Raw genomic sequence first — 14047 nt, 5'->3', positions numbered from 1 at the left:
ACCAATGGAAGTGACAATGCAAGAGGCCGGCTACAGGCTACCGCTGTCCGTTGAAGAAGGTGGAAGCTGTAGGAGCTATAGCTGCTACAAGCTATAGCTAGTTATAACAAGCTGAACCATAAGCTCAGCATTCTGGTTACTCACACAAGAAACACTGGTCTTAAATGAAATACCAGCTGAGCTAACAAACACGCTCTGGAAGAAGGGCTAGAAGCCAGGTTTCCTTGTCCTTCCTGCAATTTGCCAGCGCCTCAACCCTTGGCTACTTTTGCCCGTGCTTTTTCCCGTCTGTCCTCCCCACGCTACCCAATGAAGCTTGACTTCTTATCTAAAAGAGCTTCATCCACCCAAATGATGGGCAGTTCCACCTTGGAAATGTCCTACTGGTTATGCTACTCCCGAGGAAGATGCTGACACAGCGGGAAACCTCCATTCCTACAGCCACCACGTGGCAAGTGCTCTAGGCGCTACAAAGGTTAAGTGCATGGTTTCTGCTCACATAGCACAGCTGGACCACGTGCACCTCAGAAACTCGTGTCGAAACTCAAGTCGCCTCCAGCGTGTTACTGCCACCACGATTAGGCAGCAGCCAAGCAGGATGTTTCAGGACCATTTTGCCACAGGGGACTAGGTCGTGCTGTGCCAGGGGTCCCACTCCAGACATGTAATTCCTTTTTTCAGAATCCAGACTTGAAATGGACCTCACAGGACCCATGCAGCATAAGGAGCAGAGGCACTGCTCAGGAATTATTCAGGAGCAATAATCAGATCAGCACACAAGTTCCAGCTCTCCAAAATAACTCTGATACGCGTCTGTGGGTTTTTTCTAAATGATCAGGCTGTCTGTTAAATAAAGGATGAAATGAAATGAAACTGTTGTTCTGGGGATATTGTGAGTCAAGTATGAAACTAAATAGTCTGCTTTAATAAAGAATAAGAATTATACTCATCAGTTTCATGTAGCAATGACAACTATTTCTGGTACCTATGTTCTACATCAGGGGCGTCAAACTCATTTTCACTGGAGCCCACATCAGCCTTGCAGTTGCCTTCAAAGGGCCGAACGTAATTTTAGGACTATATAACTGTACATTTATACAGTCCTAAAATTACAAATTCTACATCCACATTTGCATGGTGAGGGAGGAGAAGGAAGGTGAAAATCCCACAACTAAACCCAAATTGCTTTAGAGCTAACTCAATTCTACAAAATACTTGGCTGTGCTCACTTTGCCTTCCTTAACTGGCAACACTCCACTGTAGGTGGCTGGATAATAATTACTCTGAATTACTAATCTCTCAGAATTTATGAGAGATCACTTCTAAGCATCATTTCAAAAATTAAAAATATTTGAACAACTTCTAAAGTTATTTTTGAACTTATTTGCAAAAGTACTTCTAACTTAATTAAGAAATTGTAAAAGAAGAAACTTTTCAAACAGGATGTACTGATGTCTAAACACAAGTCCTAAACAAATTCACACATGAACAAAACACACGTTTATAAACACAGACTGGGTCAAAGACTGTCCTGGAACTGAAATTTAAAGAGGATTCCCAAACCATCTTTAATTACAGTGAGACTCTACTATGAATCCTACACTGAAATCATCTTGATGTGAAGCTAAAATAAGAAATTTGTGACACTCTGCTAAGAAACCAGAATTTCAATTGTGTTTGGCCAGAATACTGATCCTGCTTGCAACCTGTGTGAATATCACACAACTCTGTTGTTTAATTAACTAACAACTCCTTGTCCAAAAGATTTTTCCTGTGTACTAGTATAGGCTTCTAACTGTACTTCAGAATTTGTCCAAATTATTTGAAGGAATTTCATTTGGAAATTTCTACAGTACTCCACACTATTAGCTCTACAGCAACTATTACTTTTATTTGTGAATCTGTCCAAATGATGAAACATGGAAAGGAACCAAGCCCTCCAACCTTAAAGCTGCTTAAACTCGTAAAGATAAAAATATAATAGTCACCTACCTTCCCTTTCTAACAAGTTTCACAAAATAATAAAAATAAAAATGCAGCAAAACCCATACCATTTTTGAGATCTTTAATTTCTACTGATATGCAAAATATAATTACTCCTTGGTTCTATATAAAGAGGTTTTTATTGCAGGGTAACACAGGGTAAGCCAGCACTGACAAATATAAAAAGCTACAACTGTGTTTAACAGTACCACAGAAGTTATTTCAAAAGCTTACAAAGTCCTCTCAAAAAATTCAAAGTCACAGTTAGATATGTGTTTTAAAGAAATCTAAGGATTCATTCTTTAAATATTTTACTGTTTTAAAGCAAAATATCTTGAGGTCAAAAATATCTCTCCTGAGCAGGTTGCTCTTGCTCAAATAAATTAATTCACCAGAAGATAAGTGACTGAAAATTGAGATAAATTCCTCTGAATTTAGGGATACAAAGCACCAGTTGTTCTTTGGTAGTTCTGCTAACTAGCATAAATTAATAACATTTGTTCTACAATCACCCCATCTAAAACAACAGATTACGCCTTGGAAGAATGAAAAAAGAAAGGGTTTCTTGTTTGCTTTGCTTGTTTGTTTTAAACAAAGGAGACATGCTATGAACCAGTGACTTCATCCCTCTCTGCATGTTGTCTTTTGGCACTCATGTAAAGTCATCTCTAAAAGATGAGATGCCACAATCAAGTTTTTTCCAGTCCACAAAGATAGCCTTCTGTCTAAAGAACTTCACTAATTTTTAATAGTATATATCTAAACTGTTTATGGGCATCTAGTCAGGATAAAATAACATGAAGTTACAGGTAATTTAATCCTGTTCCTCAACACTTTTATCTTTTAAGATGAACTAATGCTATAGGTATATCAGGCAATTATCAGAAGCCAGATGAATAAAACACAAGAAATTACATGCAGTCATGGCCTTCCCTTTCATGAGAAGCAAAGTAGCTTGTCCTTTGTTTTTACCATGGGGTAAGACGGTGCCCCAAAGTAGCTAAGCACTGCAAGTTCACATGAGCTTGCTTACATAGCCAGGTCTTTAATTTTCAAACTGCAGTGTTATTTAAATGCAACTGCTCCTCATTTCCATAACTATTCATCCCTTTAACAATAAAGCATGTTTATATTTGAAAAACCCTTCCATCTCTATCTTTTTCTTTTTTCACTTAATGGCTTGCTACTGCCTACAGATGGTATTAACAAAAACCACTGTGGTTCAGACTCAATTACTGTAAGCCTTCAGTCAAAATAAAGTAAGGTCTTTTCTTTTTCCCCAAAATTTGTATACAAACTGCTTGGTCTCCATTGAATCTTACAGTAGCTCAGACAGCCAACACGAAGTGGAAATGAGATCACAGACTTCTTAGGGACAAAGTAAGATTGTCCAGTAGCAAACAGCCAAGACATTAAGTGGGTACCTTTACGTATTTTAACAGCCAACAGCTCCCACACACAGAATAGGGCTCTGTCACTGGGTATGACAGAAACATAGACTAGAGAGGCAGAGAGAGCCTGGTAAGTCTTAGCTAAATATATGAAGCTTGTCCTGCTTCAAAGCTGCCAGACGACATTATCTATAATCACATATTCCACCAGTATGAAATGCAGATTAAATAAGCGGCAAAAATCAGGGCTAAGGACTGTGCATAATCTGCAAATGCAAATGCCACACTGGACTTTTCAGCAGCATGTCAGCTCAGGACTTCTTAACATTATAAAAGAAAGGAAACATCTGTGTATCTCTGCAGCCACAAGAACAAAGTTTGAGGGTTTCTGGGGTCAGCCCCCACGTGTATGAGAAATCAGTGGTATTGAAGCTGATATATTTCCACCACCATGTGGGCTGGTTCTTACCATCTAGTCAAGTTTCTCAACAGAAGTTGCCAGAAAAAAGAAAAAGGCAGGAAGATAGTGTATTTTTAAAAATTTCAACCTAAATCTCAAACACACAGCACCCAGAGCCCTGCTCTACCTATCTCAGCACAAGACAGAGAGAAATTAGGCAAACCCTGCTGGCTTTCCAGAGCTCTCCCCAAAACAAGGCACAACAGAAGACTGAAGAGTGCTCAGGCACAAAAGGAAAGAACTCACAAGACAAAACTTAACAACGCTCCCTAATGTCACCCACTGTAATTATTAGAAAGGGATCAACTTATTAAAATACCTTATGAATAGACATTAAGGACATTTTTGCCCTTCCTGCTTGCAAAGGAGTCTATGACAATTTTCTGTCATAGCTGTAGTATAAAGTGGGACACTCTATAGCTCCAAGACACTTTCAAATAAATTCAAGCTAAGATGCTTTATCAATATGAACACAGCTTAGAAAATGACCAGATGCAACAGGAAATAGAAACCAGGGAGAGGAAAAAGAAGTAGAGAAAAGGAAAGGTGCCATTTTGAGGCACAGACTCTCTAGAGTGCCTGCCCCACCACGACCCCACACAGGCGCACTCCCAGCAGCACTTTCATGCCAGCACGCTGCCAGCAAGCAGAAGTTTACTGTAAAGGCACTCTAAGACCTGATAAAGACAAAACAGAACACAAGAATTCGAAACTTACCTTCTCCAAGATGAATTTGTTTAGATAAGGCATGTAGCCCTGATTGGAAACCGGTCCTTCATCATCGTCCCTGAAGTGCTCTTCCAAGGCCACCGGATCGTGGGGAACATTTAGCACTGTACACAAGTTGTGAGAAAGGACCTAAGGACAGAAGAGAAATCAATGACACTGCTGCGTTCCCTCCAGAGCAGACCTCTGACTTGCAAAATCATGTGCAAAGTGACACTTTCATATCAGCACAAGTTCTGCCCTGCAAATTTTTGTGAAATAACAAGGCATAACTAAAAAAAGTTGACTCCAAGGGTTCAATTGTGTCAGACAGTTGAACATTTACAAGAAACTATGTGATCAGAGATAGCTCCATTCCTACAGAACTGCGAACACGGCTACAGAAGCTACCCTTTGTACACATACACATGCACTTGAAAACCAGGAGAGGCATGCAGAATCACCAAAGTAATATTTAGAGAGTGAAATTAGGTAGCTACAGAAACCAACCACAAACACCTAGCCTTTGAAATTATAAATACTTACTATCTAGTGAAAATGAGTTACAAAGAAAACAACTCAATATGTACCTTTACTTTAAAGAAATGACCACTCAAATTAAAGCATTAAGTATGGATTTTTCTTATCTGCTTGCTTTTGGGTTGCTTCTCAGCATTGACCCTGTGTTTCAGTTAGCAAAGAAAAAGTCATGTTACAGAAAGGGGAAGGGGTTAGGTGTGCTTCTCAAATTTTTATTTTAAAAAGTTATTTGCATGAATTATGTCAAGAGCTTAACACCCACCAGCACTCATCTGTTCTTGAGAAATGACCTTCAAGAAGCGGCTACATGCTTGATTAGTTTTAAGGAAGTGCTGCATTATTGAAAACTAACTGGTAGCCAGCGCATCTCAACTTCTTCAACTTAGGCTGAGTTTTGCAGGCACAAACTAACACCTTGGTACCAACACGAGGAAAGCAGAGCCTGGGCAGCAGTCGCTCCTGTGCCACCAGCACTTTCCTAAGAAAGGCAAAGCACCATCTCTTTCGTTATTCACACTGTCTCGAGTCAGCTCAGTCCTGTAACACGCTGCCCACTGGGTGCTGAACAGTCACATGCAGAGTTAAGCCTCTGAAGACCAGTTACTGGCTATAGGAACTGCGTTAATGATTCAACTTCACACGCCCAGAAATGGTCTGCATTGAAAAAAGTAACGAAGAACCAAAGGCAAAAAATACAGCTTAAAAGAAAATTAGGCAGAAGCAAAACAGATCGCGCCTTTTGGAAAGGCAGGCTGCTTGTGGTATTTTGTTTTTTTAAATCAACAACTAGACAGGACAGACTGAAATTGAATTTTGGCATATGTTTTACTTTTTCACTGTGCAGCATAAAATTGAAAAACAAAATGCAAAGAGAAGGCAATAAAAAAATGTGCTGTACGTTTACAAGTGGGTCTATACATGCAAGTAGACATGAAGTGTTTGAGATAGGGTAGCTGCAAAACAAGAAGTGAAAGTCTGAAGTCATCAAAGCCTAGGAAATCAAACCCATGCCACACACTTAAAATGTCTGGGCTTCCCCCCCTGCTCCCCCCAAAAAAACCCCAATGATGTACATTTACTTTTCTTCCATATGATAAGGAGACATGCAGAATCTAAGTGCTAGTTAGCATCAAATCCTACAAAGATAGCCCAGGATGCAAGCTCAGTTCAGAGGAGAATTCCTCTCTGCATACGTCCAAAGTTACTCTTTCTTTTAGAAAAGCACATATTTCCACAAGAAATACATATTTTCATTGCCATATGCTAATATTAAGCCACTGAAGGTGGTTTAACCACATGCAAAGTTTAAAAACAAAATAACAATAGCATCAGCCATCTTACCACAAAAGCTGTATTTCCCAAAGTAGCAAAATAGTATTTAGAAGTTATTACATTTCATACTACCCTCCATCAACAGTATACTTCCCTTCAATCAATCCTTATTTTTAACCACCACATCAAGTCAAGTATTTGAGTCCATGTGATTTACATAGAGAGGAAAAAAAGTACTATCATGCGTGTTTCCCCTTCTATTTAAGGCTTCTGTTATTTATAGAAGACTGAGGGATTCTTGAATTTCTGAGAGATAAAGATGATCTCAGTTTTCCAACCAGACTGCAGTTGCTAATACTAAAACTAAAAAAATACCCAGCTAATAAAAATATTTTAAAAGCCTAACTGATTTAAGCTTATTACCAAAATAACTTTAAAAGTCTCAATAAAACACATTCTCATCCTGTCCTTTCTATGTGTTTGTCTTCTCCCTTTTTCGGCCTTCTTGCTGTGCTTGAGCTGTCAGAAATCTAGGTGGTTTCCACATTGAGCAACCAATTTACCAGGAAAAAATTCCACTCTCAAGCATTTTCTAAGATCTGCCTTATCTGCGATCTCTCCTGTGCCCAGTGCTCTCTTTTCATAACTCAGGAAATTCCTCAGCGCCTGCCAAAGCCTGCCATTCTCCAACACAGCCGAGCGCCAGCTGAATTCTTCATTTGCAGGGTAAGCCTGAAAAATTCTGCACTGAGGTCTCGTTTTGTTCTCTCAAACCACATTATCTGGACCATGATATAGTCTATTTTAATGATCAATTAGAAAAAAAGATCCAGACGATTATTAGGTTAATTGGGGTATGAAAAATGGCCTTGCCTTGCAGAAGCTCCATCAACCATGAGGAAGTTTTGCACCAGTAAGGATTATTCCCCCTTGCCCACAGGGTTGCTAGGCAGCTTTTTCTTTCTGCACTTATTATGCTCTGGATGCCACAATTAACAATCCACCTTCATGCCAGAGCTAACTCCTACCCCAAACTAGACTGATATCCACACTGCAGCAAAGGGGTACGGCGGTGGTCCCCAAACTGCAGTCCATGAGACAGTACAAGCAGACCACAAAGGGCTCACAAAAACAGTGCACTCTGGGTGCAATTCTTCCATTTTCAATGAAGTTTTGTAAGAAAGACGCCTAGTGCTGCCCAGGGAATGATGAAGGTGTTCTGCTCTAAATATGAATAACCAGATGAAACAAGCAAGCTGAACACAAAAGGTCATTACAGACTTGGGGTTTACTTTATTTACAGCCAGTCTCACACTGCTGTACCTGGAGTGCAGACCCCCAGCCCAGCTGGACTCCACCACAGCTGCTCCCCTCTGAGCTCCCATTTTCCAAAACACTGATCTTCCTGAACTTTAAGCACGTGTTGAGCTGTTACCATCTGAGTAGTTCCATTTAACCCTGTCCATAAAAGTGATCTGCGTTTCTAAAGGGAAAAGGAAGATCTGCTAGACTACTTATTGCTCAGCAACAAAAATTTGGCCCAGATGACAGTAGGAGCATTAACAGGGCAGACTAATCCTACAGTGGCTAGTGCCAGTTTCTTCAGTACTTTTTTCTTTTCCATCTTTTGGGAGGGTCTTCTCCCTCCCCCATCTCTTTTTAAGATGTTAAAACGTTGGCCTCGCAGATCCCAACAGCTCCATTCAGTGATTTTGTGTGAATTCATTCCAAGACATTCTTGGCTCATCTCTCCCTGACATCCATGTCAGCAGCTAGCCAGCCAAAATAAGGCTACTCACAACTACTTTCTCTTTTCCTTTTTTGACCAGTGTGGAAACCAGCATCGCATATGCCCCTTGTCACAGGCACAAGGTCTTTTCAACCCAGCTACATCTTAAACATACAGTTTCTTGCATCACAGCATCACCAAGCTCTAGCTTCCATACCCATTCAGGTAGCAAGTGCTCCATTCAGAGTCTCATTATTTAACACCAGTATTAGTGAGCAACATCCTTCCCAGCTGGAGAAGCGTATTCAGGCCCAGCCTCCACCATTTCAGGTTCCTAACACTAGTGCCCTTCACCCACATCACCTGTTACTTCACTTGTTCCTTTCTCCCTTGGGCACTCACAGAACCCTTGTGACCATTTTGGACAACCTCATCCTTCCTCCTGCCTTCATTACCAGCAGGTCCCCTTCGATCCCCAATCACTGGTGCCTGTACCTGTCCACTTGCCCTTCTACCCTGAGGCTCCCAGACCTTAGGAAGTGCTCCCAGTAATCATCCTCCATCTACTGCACCTTTTGTCTACATCCTCCTTGAAACTAGCTGACAAAACATCAAGGACAAAGGTCAAACAGGCTGTCTGTCGATCCACTGACAGCTGCTCCCCTCAAACACAGTGGCATGGCCCTGTCATTTCAGTCTAGAAGCTACTTTGGTTTGCCAGCTCCTCTGGAAGATGGGTCTCCCTCCCCTCGCACCTTACAGACACAATTCTTCATAGCTACCCAAATACAAACGCTTCTGAGCCCGTTAATCACGTCAGAGTACAACTCTCTCAAAGTGAGTCACAGTGACTAATTTCCTACCATCTCGCAAAGCCAATTGTCCGGCCGGGGTCCTGCCCACTCGTCACAGGCTCTCAACCTTTCCAGTGCCCTGCTACATTGTTCAAGGTCTTCCTCTCTGTTTCGACCATCCCTCTTGCCCCTGATTACACCATTCTTCCTCTTCCCACCGGCCACCGACTTCTCATTTAGTAAAAGGGCAAAACAAAGATAAGAGGTATAATAACCCTATAATATCCCAGATACGATTAAAGACTGGTTTAAGTTTTCTAAGTCTGAATGGTAACTCGGGTCACTGACATATTACAGGCCCAGATGAGGCTCTATTTTCACAAGGTGTCCACCAGCCACATTCTGCAGATACCACACCAGGAATCCATGACTTTGAAAATCCACCACAATGTATTAATAGCAGGCAAAACAAAACAAGAACAGCCACATAACCCCATTGCCTAAGCAGAGACAAGTCACAAAGCAATGCAAGGAAGAGCTTCCAGAGAGAGAGTAAAAACTAATTTGTATGTATTCTTTCCAAGGTCAAATTATACACACATGCTACAAGGAGTTTTGCTGGCTGTTAAGTGTAGCTACATTTAAAATATGACAGTGTTTCAAGATCCAGACAAAAAGCAGATTGAATGTTGGCACATTATAGAAACTTTTAAAATAAGACCATTTAAAAATTGCAGACTGCAAGAAAGATGAATTTGGATTTAAATATAGGAAAGCAAGTATTTGCATGTAGCTTGTGCTCAAATCACAACAGCAGCTGTAACTGCATACACAGAACTCACACTTCAGCCCAGCTATATCAGTGTTTGAAAGTGCTGAAACACATGGACAAAATAATGATTGTGTCCATATTTAAAAGTGTTATTTAAGAACAGAATACACATATGTTTCTGCTGATGTAGGAAGAAAAAATACCTGCAACCAGCCTAACAGTAGAACTTCTGAGGAATACTGATTAGACCAACAAAAAAAAAAAAATCAGTTCATATTGGAAGAAGATAATATTCAAAATTTCACAGAGGACTGATTTGACTGTCTCTTCTCAGCAGCTCAGACCACATACAAAAGATACAAATGGATAAAAGACAGCCCATAAAATCCTTACTATTCCAAGCAAGTCCTAGTTTTTCCTCCAAGCATTTGCTGCTTCTCCAGCCTACAAAACAGACCAAATTCACTCACCTCCATCACATTGCTCTAGATATATTAAAAACAAATGCCTACATAACACACATTTATTCTTCTCATACTATTTAATGACAATTATTTATTTTTATGGAAGGCTCAAAGATCATTTCTATGTAGAGAAAACAGAAATCACTCTCTTTAACAACCAACATGTTATGCTTAAGACCTTTGCAACATGATGGCAATACAACTCATAGATCCATTGTCAGTAACTTTTCTTATTGAGGAGGGAAGAGTTCAGCAGGTTACACCACTGCATGTTGTTCTCAGAAAACAAACAGGTTTTTACTCTTTTTTTATAGCAGAAGTTTCAGTAAATTATTAAACATATTTTTCTAATGTCACAAACGTCTACTAACATGTTTATCTCCAAACCTCATCTCTCCATTTGATAGAGGCGCTGTATCTTCCTCACTGTAACATGGATGAGAAATATTTTATTGTGAAATACCTTCTTAGTGCAACACAGCCCTACATCAATCAGCCAGGAACGTCTGTTTTGCTGTCCTGCGTACCCGTCTGCTGCAGGGACGTGAGGCTGCTGCCATAACACGCACCTTTTCTCCCCAGAAGGACTATCAGTTTGACACCGCATTCATCATTTGCCACAAAAAGCCTGCACAACACTCCTTACCCCTTCCTGTGTTTCCTGAGAACCAACTCTTGGTGGCCACAGGAGAGGGCAGAAGCCTCATTTCAGACTTGTTTCTGTGTTTCCAGATCCCACACTTGACAGTTCCCTCAGGAGCCTTTGTATCACAGACAGAAGTGCACAGAGCCACAAAGACCCACTTTTGTTCATCCCTTCTTTCTCAAAGAGATAATGAAACGTCAAAACTATTTAGAGAGATGTTTGATACGTAACGAGGGGACAGATTTAATTTCCCATCTTTCTATTTTTTTTAGCTTTTTAAACACAAGCATTTGCAGGCATGGGGCTCTAATAAGACAGCAGAGCATGACAAGACAGGTAACTGTGCTTCATTTGGAAATACAACTGCTGCTTTAATCCACCTAAGTCGGTCAGTGATCTCAGAGGAGTGACAGCACCTCCGTCACAGTAAGCCATACAAGCCCACCAGTGTCCTGCCTGCTTCTTCAGCCACTTAAATCACCCCAGCCTGTGTGACCGTGACAGGTTCTCCACCAACTGGCATGATGACAGGTGCTGCAGACACACCACCCAGGTGAGTGCACTGAGAACACAAATCGTGGCAGCACACACAAGGCGTGGCAGTGTGACAGGAAAACAGGGCTCCTTTAAAAAGCAGGACAATAAAAAAACGCCTCTCTGCAACCTACTCCAGTTAGTCCTGCAACACAGCGCCACAAACACTTCCATGTCGTCACCTGTAAAGGAGCCTCCTGCCTGACTCCTGCCACGCAGTCACTTCTGGACAAGCTGGACTGTACTTCAAGAGCCCAATGGCCCCGCACGAAGAAAAGGAGAAGAGGAAGAGGCTGCTTGCAGCACATTGCGTTTGGTGGACATTTATTACATAAAGCCCAAAACAAAGCCCACTATCTGCCACCCACGCCTGCAGATCCTGCCGGCAGCATGGCCACCCTGGCTCTCCAAGTTAACTCCACACAGGTCACAAACTTCAGCTAATTGTTGTGGTCACAACTCCAGCACCAAGTACAAGGACCCACAGTCTCCAGTGTCAACAGGTGTTACGCTCTTATTCAAAGTATTTATTTAGCAAGATTTCCGCGTTATTCTCAGGCCAAGATGGTCCCACAAAGCAAGGCCAAGATGGGATCGGATTCAGTGAGCTGCCTGAGAGCTCTTTTAAAAGCACAAACATTGCTTCAGCGTATAAGCTAAGGAAAAAATGGCACAGTTGGAGTCTCTTGACTAATTCTCCTGTTTATATCCAAATAAGAGAGCACTGTGAAACCTCACTCTCCCCTTGGCAAGCTATGAATTTCACTTGGACGCAGCCAACCCCTATAGATAGGACCTTATGGCTACCCCACAAAAGGTTTTGGCCAAAAAGGGTACCAAGGACAGGCGTTTGAAAGCGGACCAGCAGCACAACAAGGGTTTGTGTCCCGACATCTCGGGGAGGACAATGCGCTTGCTTGGGCAGAATGGAGATCAGCCCCCTCGAGCACAAGGATCCACTCGCACCAGCTTTCCGTGGGTCGGCGGTGACCAGCAGCCACAGCGACTGAGAACGCCAGGTGCCCAACAGCAGCCTCAACGGAGAAAATGCGATTGATGGCCCCCAATGGGCTTTGCAAACCAGTGCTCATGTCCCCTCAGCCAGCCCCGAGCGCGGCCACCTCAGACAGGCCCCGGGCCCGGCACCCCAGGCCCGTGTCCCGCACCCCCTCGCTCCCACACGGAGCCCCGGCCCGCACCGCGTCCCTGGGCCCGCCGCCCCTCTCTCCTCGCTGCCCCCGGCCCGGCCGCCCCGCTTGCCTTGAGCTGGGACTTGGAGACCTTCCCGCTGCGGTCGAGGTCGAGGGCGGTGAAGGCGTGCCAGATGGACTTGAGCAGCTCCTCCTTGAGCCCCACCATGGCCAGCCCGCCGCCTGCCGCCGCTCCCGCGGCCGCTCTGCCTGCTCCTCGCCCGGCCCCGCCACCGCCGTGCCCGCCCCGCACCGCCCCGGGGGCGGGTGCCCGGCCCTGCCCGGCTCCGCAGGCGCCGCCCCGGGAGCCGCGGTTCCCGCCTCAGCGGCGAGGGCCGCGGGGCCGGCGGGGCCGAGGCGGCCCGGGCGCGGAGGGGCGCGGGAGCTGCGCCGGGCAGCGGCGGCCCCGCGGGGAACCGGCCCCAGCGGGACTCGGGCCCACGGGTGAACACACAGCGGGGCTCCACAGTAGGGTGCGCTCACAGAGAGAAAAGTGACTTTCCTCGGAGCCTGAGGAAGCCCCAAGGGTTTAAAAAAGAGCTCACAACGAAGGCTGCGCACAGCTGGAGTGGGTGAACTTCAATCAGAAATAACGGGGGAAGGGCTAAAGTAAAAACTTCAGCACGACTTCCAGAGCAGGAGCGGTACAAAATCTCATCACAATAAAGAAGTCTGGGGTTTTGTTTTGAGTTAGTTGTTTTTGGGTTGTTTTTTTTTTGTGTGTGTGGTGTCCTCTTAAGTGCTGTGGGTCCGGACTGACTGGTGAGAGCAGCAGATCTGCCAGGACGGGAGTTGTGTCCAGGCTCCGGGGCTTTGGGGGGGTGGTCAGTAGGTCAGAGAGGTTCTCCTGCCCCTCTATGCCCTGGTGAGACCACATCTGGAATATTGTGTCCAGTTCTGGGCCCCTCAGTTCCAGAAGGACAGGGAACTGCTGGAGAGGGTCCAGCGCAGGGCAACAAAGATGATCAAGGGAGTGGAGCATCTCCCGTGTGAGGAAAGGCTGAGGGAGCTGGGGCTCTTTAGCTTGGAGAAGAGGAGACCGAGGGGTGACCTCATTAACGTTTATAAATTTGTAAAGGGTGAGTGTCATGAGGATGGAGCCAGGCTCTTCTCAGTGACAACCAGTGATAAGACAAGGGCCAATGGGTACAAACTGGAACGCAGGAGGTTCCATTTAAATTTGAGAAGAAACTTCTTCTCAGTGAGGGTGACAGACACTGGAACAGGCTGCCCAGGGGGGCTGTGGAGTCTCCTACTCTGGAGACATTCAAAACCCCCCTGGACACCTTCCTGTGTAACCTCATCTGGGTGTTCCTGCTCGGGCAGGGGGATTGGACTGGATGATATTTTGAGGTCCCTTCCAATCCCTGACATTCTGTGATTCTTTCTAGCAGCTCCCTCAGTGCTATTTCTCTGCTCACAACACGGGGGGTTGCACCTGGGCCAGAAGGGGCAGGAAGATGCTGCACTGCATATTGCTCTGAGTGCTGCACATGAGATCACTCACAGTGCGCAGCTCATGAGCAAGTTAAGGAGGTTCCATTTTCACAGATTTCAGGCAGATCCA

At 44.0% G+C, this 14047-nt stretch overlaps 1 protein-coding gene across 2 annotated transcripts in view; it reads right to left on the bottom strand.

Annotated features, from left to right (window-relative positions):
• SWAP70 (switching B cell complex subunit SWAP70) overlaps window positions 1–12649 on the bottom strand; it is a gene marked incomplete at its 5' end in the record, with an annotated part of 37052 nt that extends 24403 nt beyond the window's left edge. For both annotated transcript variants that reach the window (XM_080345746.1, XM_080345747.1), the window contains 2 exons: window positions 4552–4692; window positions 12551–12649. In XM_080345746.1, the coding sequence (XP_080201872.1) occupies window positions 4552–4692; window positions 12551–12649 (240 nt within the window). The remainder of the gene's footprint in view (window positions 1–4551; window positions 4693–12550) is intronic.
• Window positions 12650–14047: the final 1398 nt, after the last annotated feature.

The sequence above is a fragment of the Nesoenas mayeri genome (genome assembly GCF_963082525.1).
Source record: "Nesoenas mayeri genome assembly, chromosome: 5".
Lineage (NCBI taxonomy): Eukaryota > Metazoa > Chordata > Aves > Columbiformes > Columbidae > Nesoenas > Nesoenas mayeri.
Note: the sequence above shows the minus strand (reverse complement) of the source record. Positions and strands in the feature narration are given on the sequence as shown.